Source organism: Rousettus aegyptiacus, unplaced genomic scaffold (genome assembly GCF_014176215.1).
Source record: "Rousettus aegyptiacus isolate mRouAeg1 unplaced genomic scaffold, mRouAeg1.p scaffold_m13_p_6, whole genome shotgun sequence".
Classification (NCBI taxonomy): Eukaryota; Metazoa; Chordata; class Mammalia; order Chiroptera; family Pteropodidae; genus Rousettus; species Rousettus aegyptiacus.
Genome location: NW_023416309.1, coordinates 101,566,582 through 101,575,637, shown reverse-complemented (window position 1 = coordinate 101,575,637; position 9,056 = coordinate 101,566,582). Strand labels below are relative to the sequence as shown.

The 9,056-nt window shown below is 45.5% G+C and overlaps 1 protein-coding gene across 9 annotated transcripts in view; it reads left to right on the top strand.

Moving 5' to 3' along the window:
- Positions 1 to 74: 74 nt before the first annotated feature.
- LOC107508169 (leucine-rich repeat-containing protein 37A3) overlaps positions 75 to 9,056 on the top strand; it is a 49,075-nt gene continuing 40,093 nt past the window's right edge. For all 9 annotated transcript variants that reach the window (XM_016139817.2, XM_036222662.1, XM_036222664.1 and 6 more), the window contains exons 1-2: positions 75 to 5,918; positions 8,236 to 8,307. In XM_016139817.2, the coding sequence (XP_015995303.2) occupies positions 148 to 5,918; positions 8,236 to 8,307 (5,843 nt within the window). In that variant the 5' untranslated portion in view covers positions 75 to 147. The remainder of the gene's footprint in view (positions 5,919 to 8,235; positions 8,308 to 9,056) is intronic.

Here is a 9,056-nt window from a genome sequence, read left to right as displayed (position 1 = left end):
AGGGTGGGACGTGAAGCAGGGGGAGGGGCGCGTGGTTGCTAACGGCTTGCGTCACAGGTTGCCATAACGGTTCGGCTCCCGCTCAGGGCGCGGCGCGGGCGCCCCACTGGCCTGGGTCGCTCGCTGCGCCCGGAGCCTCCGCATGTCATGTCCCGGCTGCGCCTCTGGGACCCACGGCTTCTCTTCACTTGGCAACTGCTGTGGCTGCTGGTCCTGGCAGCTGAGCCTCCAGTGTTGGCCCCGGACCGTGTCCAGCTGACCTCCGACCCCCCGTGGCTTCCCGAGCCCTGGTCTTCGCAATCCTCGGATTTCACACCCGAATCACCCCATGCGCTCATACCCCCGGCAGACCCAGGGGGCTTTAATTACCTGGGATCCCCTGCCGCAGATCAGATGTTGGCCCTGCCCCAGGAGTTGACTGAGACTTTGGTTCCTTTCTTGGAAACGGATTCAGATGGAGAGCTGCACTCAGCGTCAGATCAATTTGCTGTTCCACATCAGGGTCGGAATAACAAGCTAACCCAGCATCAGAGGCGCCCAGAGGAGGTTCCAAAGCTAAGCTGGGGTCAGAATCAGGCCCTATCTCGGCCTCCTCAGCTTCAAAGTAAGACTCATTCTGCAGATCTGGGTCAGGCTGTAGATAACCATTCACTTGGTAGTGGGAGTTCAAAACCAGCAAAGCTTATTGTTTCACCCCCAAACCTGAAGCAAGATCTATCTCAGCTTCCACGGTATGCCAAAGTTGGTAGAACTCTAAGCCAATTGGTAAAAACACCTCAGCGTCAAGAACAGCAGTTGCAGGATGATTACTTAGATCCCAGTATGGGTGTCTTTCATCCTGAAGAGAACCTACCTATGGATTTCGTGGAGGGCCCAGATAAACCTTCCAAGTCATCTGAAGAGGTTGAAATTTCTGCCCTGCAAGATGCCCAAGCTCATCATCTAGAGCCCCTTGAGTTTGAACCTTCACTCCAGCAAGAGGCCCTCACTCAGCATCCACAGTCCCTTGAGCAGGCTGAATCTTTTTCACCACAGGCAGAGGCCCAGGCTCAGCATCCAGAGCATATTGAAGATATGGAACTACTTCCACTTCAGCAGGAGGCTCCATCTCAACCTCCAGAGTCTTCTCAGGAATTGGTACTGCCTTCAGAGCAGGAAAAATCCCCACCTGGGCCTTTGGATACCCTTGAAGAGGTTGAACATTCTTCAGTCCAGCAGGAACCACCAGCTCAGCTTGCAGAGGCCCCTGAGGAAGTGGAAACTTCTCTAGCCTTAGAGGAGGGAAATGTTGCCTCTCCAAGTCGGGTTGAAGCTCAGCAGTTACATTCGCATGGTGTCACTGTTAATCTGCAGCTTACTGTAACTCCAACACGTGCTGAGGAGGCTGAATCTTCTCCAGTCCAGGAGGAGGAAATGGCTCAGCCTTCAGAGCACCCTGAGGAGGCTGAACCTCCTCCGGGCCAGGAGGAGCCCCTGGCTCAGCCTGTAGAGCACCCTGAGGAGGTTGAACCTTCTCCAGGCCAGGAGGAGCCCCTGGCTCAGCCTGTAGAGCACTCTGCGGAGGTCGAACCTTCTCCAGTCCAGGAGGAGACAATGGCTCAGCCTCCAGAGCACCCTGAGGAAGTCGAATCCCTCCCACTCGAACAAGAGTCCTCAGATCAGCATGCACAACCCCATGAAGAGGTCACACCATTCTTTACCATTCCAATGAGTGATGTAATGAGTGAAACTGATCCGTTTCAAGCTTATAAATCAAGCTTGCCCAAAGTTACACTTAAACCCATGGTTATGGAACTTACTGTAACTTCAGAGCCTACTAAGGATATTGAATCTTCAACCCAGCAGGAAGTCCCACCTCAGCTTCCAGAGCCTTTTGGTGCTGTACCTTCTCAAACCCAGGAGGAATCCTCAGCTCAGCCTCCAGAGCCCCCTAACGAGGCAGAATCTCTAACCCGGCAGGAGACCCCAGAGGAGGCAGAAACTTCTGCAATTCTGCAGGAGCAACCAGCTCAGCCCCCAGAGCCTTCCCCTGGGGAAGTGAAACAGTCTCCAACCCAGCAAGAACAACCAACTCAACCTCCAGAACATCGTGAGGTGACAGTTTCAACTCCATGTCACAGTCATGCTCGGCATTCAAACTTGCCCAATGTCACTATCAGACCTACAGATACGCAGCTTACCATAACAGCAGAAACCACTACAGCAGTGGGACCTTCTCCTGTTCAGCATGAGGCTGAAGTTCAACCTTCAGTGCCCCTTAATTCAACCCAACAGAAGGCCTCAGCTCAGCTTCCACAGACCTCTGAGGAGGGTGAAGCTTCTGCAACCCAACAGGAATCTCCAGTTCAGCACCCTCAGGCGCCAGAGGAGGGTGAAACTTCTGCAGCTCCAACTCAGTATCCAGAGCCCTTTGAAGAGGTCGAAGATGTTGAACCTTCTCCAATCCAAGAGGAGGCCCAAACTCAGTCTCTCAAGCTCTCTAAGGAAGATGTAGTTCACTCTCCAGTGCATCATACAACAGTTTTTTCTTTAGGTCAGACTCAAGCTCAGCTTCCGAAGTTGTCCAATATCACTGTTCAACCTGTGGTGGATATGGTGATTACTATGGCTCCACAGGTCACTAATGTGGTTGAAACTTCTCCACCCCAACAGGAATCCTCAACACAGTCTACACTGACCCCTGAGCAGTTGAAAACTTTGTTCTTCCAGCAAGAGGTTCCAGATCAGCAATCACCCCCTGTGAAAAATGTTACACCTTGTCCAATCCAGCGAGGAGTCCCAAGTCAGCCTGAAAATCTTTCTGAAAAAACTGAGCCTTGTCCAGTCCTGCAGGAGAACCGAACTCAGCCTCCACAATCCTCTACGGATGTTGTGGCTCAACCTTCAGTACGTCATGAGGTGACAGTTTCACCTCTAAGTTCGGGTAAAACTCAGCATACAGTGTTGCCTAATATCACAGTTAAATCCCTGGATCTGGGGCTTTCCATAACTCCAGAGACCACTAAGGCAGTTGAACATTCTCCAGTACAGCAGGAGAGCCCTGCTCAGTCTCCAGTTCTCTTTAAGCAGGATGAAGTTTCTCCAGCCCAGTCCAAGTCTCTTTTCCAGTCTTCAGAGTTCCCTAAAAAGGTTGGATCTTTTCCAGGTCAACAAGAGGCCATAGCTCGAACTCCAGGTCTTCCTAAAGAGATGAAACTCTCTTCATTCCAACAGGAGGCCCTGGCCGAGCCATCAGAGCCCCCGAAGGAGATTGAACTATCTTCAACTGAACAGGTCTCAGCTTATCCTCCAAAGCCCACTGAAGAGATCAAACTTCCAACCCAGGAAGAGGCTCTTCCACAGCCCTCTGAGAAGACAGAATCATCTTCATTCCTGCAGAAAGCCACAGCTCTGCCTTTAAAATCCCTTAAGGAAATGGAACCTTCTCTCACTCAACAGGTGGTCCAGACTCAGCCATCAGAGCCTCCTGAGAAGATGGAACCATCTTCATCACTGCAGCAGCCCCCACATCAGTCTCCAGAGACCCCTAAGGAGGCTATAGTACAAATTCCAGTCTATAACGAGGTGGAAGTTTCAGCTCCAGGACAGGATCAAGCTCAGCATTCAAACTTGACCAGTTTCACAGTTCAACCTTTGGATTTGGGACTTAGCATAAGTCCAGAACCTGCTGCAGAGATTGAACACTCTACAGCTCTGCAGAAGACTACAGCTCCTACAAAGCACCCTAAAGTGATACTTCCACATCCAGAGCAGGTTCAAGCTGAGCATTCAAAGCTGACTGAAGTCACAGTTCAACCTTTGGACTTGGAGCTTGCCGTAACTCCAGGACTGATTACAGAGGTTGAACCTTCTCCAACTATGCTGAAGACCCCAGCTAATCCTCCAGAGTCAGCGAAGGAGGTTGCAGTTCAGCCTCCAGAGTCAGCTAATGAGGTTGCAGTTCAACCTCCAGAGCCAGCGAAGGAGGTTGCGGTTCAGCCTCCAGAGCCAGCGAAGGAGGTTGCAGTTCAACCTCAGTTGTATCAGGTGACAGTTCCAACATCAAGTCAGGATCAAGATCAGCAGCTATCTTCACCTAATGTCACAGTTCAACCTTTGGACCTGGAATTTACCGTAACTCCAGAACCTCCTGTGGAGGCTGAATATTCTACAGCCCTGCGGCAGATCACAACTTTTCCACAGTACTCTGAGATGATGCTTTCACAGCCAGAGCAGACTCAGTTTCAGCATCCAACCTTGTCCGAAGTCACAGTTCAACCTTTGGACCTAGAACTTACCATAACTCCAGAATCTAATATTGAGGTTGAACCTTCTCCAACTGTGCAGGAGAACCCAACTCAGCCTCCAGAACCACCTAAGGAGGATGTAGTTCAACCTCCACTGCATCAGGAAGCGACAGTTCCAATACCAGGTCAGGATCAAGTTCAGCATCCACCGTCACCAGATGTCACAGTTGAACCTTTGGAACTGGGCCTTACCTTAACTCCAGAACCTATTACAGAAGTTGAACGTTCTACAGCTCCTCCAGAGTACCCTGAGGTGACACTTCCACATCCAGAGCAGGTTCAGAGTCAGCTTCCAAACCTAAAAGAAGCCACAGTTCAACCTTTGGACGTGGGACTTAGCATAACTCCAGAATCCAGCATCGAGGCTGAATCTTCTCCAGTCATTCAAGAAACCACAATTCAGCCTCCAGAGCCACCTAATGAGGTTCGAGTTCGACCTCAATTGTATGAGGAGGTGACAGTTTCAGCTCCAGGTCAGGATCAATTTCAGCATCCACTGTCAGCAAATGTCACAGTCGAACCTTTGGACCTGGGTCTTACCCTCACTCCAGAACTTACTACGGAGGTCAAACATTCTACAGCCTTGCAGCAGACTACAGCTCCTCCAGAGTACCCTGAGGTGACACTTCCACATCTAGAGCAGGTTCAGAGTCAGCATCCAAGCCTGGCTGAAGTCACAGCTCAACCTTTGGACACAGAATTTACCGTAACTCCAGAATCCAGTATCGAGGTTGAACCTTCTCCAATCATTCAAGAAACCCCAATTCAGCCTCCAGAGCCACCTAATGAGGTTGGAGTTCAACCTCGATTGTATCAGGAGATAACAGTTCCAGCTCCAGGTCAGAGTCAAGCTCAGCCTCCAAGATCACCCAGTGTCACAGCTTATTCCCTAGACCTGGGACTTTCTGAAACTTCAGAAACTACAGAGGCTAAACATTCTACAGCTGTACAGCAGACTACAGCTCCCTCCCCAGAACACCCTGAGGTGACACTTCTACATCCAGAGAATGATCAGAGTCAGCATCCAAACCTGACCAAATTTACAGTTCAACCTATGGACCTGGATATTACCGTAACTTCAGGATCTAATGTGGAGGCCGAAACTTCTCCAATCATGCTAAATACCCAAACTCAGCCTCGAGGGACACCTAGTGAGGGTGTAGTTCAATATCCATTTCATCAAGAGGTGACCGTTCCAACTTCAAGTAAGGATCAAGCTCAGTATCTAAAGTCACCCACTGTTACAGTTCATCATGTGAGCCTGGAACTTACCGTAACTCCAGAACCTATCGCAGAGGCTAAACATTCTACACCCCTGACGAATACCACAGCTCCTCCAGAGTACCTTGAGGTGACAGTTCCACATACAAGGCAGGTTCAGAGTCAGCATCCAAATGTGACTGAAGTTGGACTTACAACTGTGAACCCAAAAGTTACCATAACTCAGCAACCAGAGTCATCTGAGACAGGTCCTCCAACGACTGAACAGAATGCCACCATAAACATCGACATATGTAAACTCTGTGCGTGCAAAGATGAGACGCTGTCGTGTATTGGTCTAAGCCCAAAGCAGAGGCTCCGCAGAGTGCCTGCGCCAGAGTCCAACATCTACAACGGCACCTTCACTTTCTTGTAAGAATTGTTTTCCTCATTTGTTTTCTGCATCCTGCCTGACATGGCAGCCTTTTCCCTCGAGGTCTTCCTGGGCCTTCCTCATCTTCCTAACCCATGTTGACTGACTTTCTATCTTTTGTTTGTCAACTATCCCTTACCTTCATTCTTACTATTGTTTTCCCCTTCTCCAGCCTTTTACTAGTAATTGACCTTATTTTTCCTTATCCATTTTTTAGCCCCATCATTTCATTTCTTAATCTCTCCTCTCCTTCCACTTTTGCTTCATCCTCTTGCAGCATTGGTGGTGATAACAACAAAGTGGTTAATAGTAGAGATTCTAGAGCCAGACTGATTGGGTTTGAACCCAGGTATGTCATTTATTAGCTTTGTGACTCAATTTCCTCATCTGTAAAATTGGGATTTACTTTAGTTATCGTCTCATAGGATTATCGTGAGATTTAGATAATACACGTAAAGTACTTATATCAGTGTCTAACATATATTTGTGTTAGCTATTATTATTATTATTCGATCCCTTGGTTATGTCCAGAATTCATCTTTGCAACCTGGCTTTATATATAGCACCCGTTATGCACCCAACTATGGGAGCCACGGAAGTATGACATTGTCTCTAGAACATAACAATGATGTGTAGGAAGAAAAGCAATGTCCATAAAAATGGAGGTGATATATAATTAAATACTAAAAGAGATACAGAACATAGGTGCTGTAATTCACCAGAATTTATAGTCACTGGGATGTCAGGGAAAGCTGCAAGGATTAGCTAGAATTTAGCTGGTACTTAAAGAGTGGTTATGACTTGTTAAATAGAGAAAATATAGTGAGAACAGTCTAGGCAAAGGCATGGCTGCAGGAATGATTAGGATTTAATAGACCAGTGTGACTGTAAAGAATTGGGTTAGGAAGCAATGAAAGATATGATTATGAAAAACCTTGGCTATCAGCTATAGGGGTTTGAAAGTTACATTGTCAAATAAGGATTGCTACTGAAAGTTTTTAAGTAGGAGGGACAAATGATTAAAATAAGAGGATTATTGTAGATTCCATATGTAGAGTGATCTAGAGAAGAAAAGATTCAGGGAGAACGAATAGAATGCTCTGGCAAAATCTAGAAGGAATGTGAAAAAGGACTGAATTAGAGTGGTTATGATAGGAGTAGAAAGAAGATCCTGAGTACTCTATAAAGGAAGCACTGACAAGATTTAGTCACTGACTAGAGTTGGAGGATAGGGTATAGAGGGAAGAGAAAAATCAAATGTTACCCTGTAAAGTCTCTGTCCTAGGTGATGAGAATGATGGTGGTATAACCGGTGAAAATATAGCAGTTGGGAAGGAGGGCCAGTTAGAGGGAGATGAGTTTAGTTTTAGGCATCTTTTATTGGTGAGCATAAAGCAGCCAGAAGGCTTTTGGTTGAGTGGAAATGTCCACTAGGCAGAGTGGCAAGACAGGTATCTGATTGACTTTTTCTGACCTTCCTGAAAACTGTGTATATAAACTGAATAGGTAAGTCATTGTTGAGGGAAGAGGACAAAGCTAAAGGTAAAGATGCAAAGTCATCCACAGAGTTAGTGGTTGAAAGCAAATCTCAGGAATTTAACAGTTTTTTTTAAACATGTGTAATTCATGGATACATTCTCCGTGTTTTTTGGGAAAAAGATCACAGAAGTATTATATTAGGATAAAATGTGAAAATCCCACCTAACCCTCCCTATCACTCTTGTTACCATTTTGGTGTGTGTCCTTCCTTCCAATCTCTCTCCCTATTTTTTCCCATAATGAGGTAACACTTTACTCTTTGCTCAGTAATTTGTGCTTTTCTCTATGCAATATGTCTGTGAGCTCTTTCCATATTAGTTCCTGTCATTTTGAATTGCCCTTATCCTTCTGACATCTGGAGAGATTTTAATAGAGGGCACTGAGCCAAAACTTTGGTATTTATATTCTTTGTATTTATTTGCTAATAATGATAAATTTTTGCCATTTTCTGCTGAATTGTTTATCATCTTCTCACTGATGTATAGGAGTCATTTTAGACACATAAGTGACTTTGGAAAAAAATGCAAAGTAATTAACTGGCATTACCTATCTCAGATAGGAAGGTCAGATTCTGAGGAGATGCTTCATTGTTCGTGCCAGTGGTCCCATAATTCTGTCTTTATTAATTGTGTAAAATGGGAAGCTGATAGCTGTGGAAGTTAGAAAGCTGGTATTTTCTGTATTTGAATAATCCCTGCAAGGTTGCCATGATTCTTTTACTTATGCTGTTCATTCTTTTCCTACCTATTCAAGGATATGAACTGTGTTTCTTCACAGAAATTTCCAAGGAAACTCTATTTCTTACATTGATGAAAATATATGGAACTCATACCGTTGGGCTGAGAAACTGTGAGTATATTCTCTCCAAATATGAATTCAAAAAACTAACTGCATCGTAAGACCCTTCTTGGTCCAGATTTTGAAGTCGATTGCTCTGAGAAAGGCCTTTCCCCAAATCAGCTTCTATAGACTGCAATTCTATGTTTATTTTAAAAATTAAATTTGGAGGACCTTATTTAAAATACAAGTCAATTTAAATTTATTTTCCATTATAACAAATAATACATGATTATATTCTCAATATAAAAAAATGAGATAACAGGTATAGTGAAAACCTCCCTTGTGCCCTAGTCCCCCACCCCGAGATAACTGCTACTCTGAGTTTAGTATATATCCTTCCTAATCTTTTTTGCATATAGTTGCCTGCATATATATTTACAGATAGCAAAATAGGTTTGTTGTGTGATTGTCATTTCTTTTTTACATAAATGATAACATCCTATAACTCGATTCTTTCAACTCATGATATTTCTTAAATTTCTCTCCTTCCCAGGACATAGACAGTTACCCCAATTTAAGCTCCTGTAAATATTCTGTAGTATGGATGTATCGCAGCTGAATAATTCCCCTATCGATGGATGTTTAGATTATGTCGTTTTCTTGTTACATGTATTGCCGTCACCAACATTCTTAACCATGCGTCTTTGCGAACATAGGCAGGTATTTCTGTAGGACAGGTGCTTAGAAATGGAACTGTTGGGACGAAGACTATGTAGATATAAAATTCTAATTGCCCTCAAAGGAGTTGTGCAACTCAC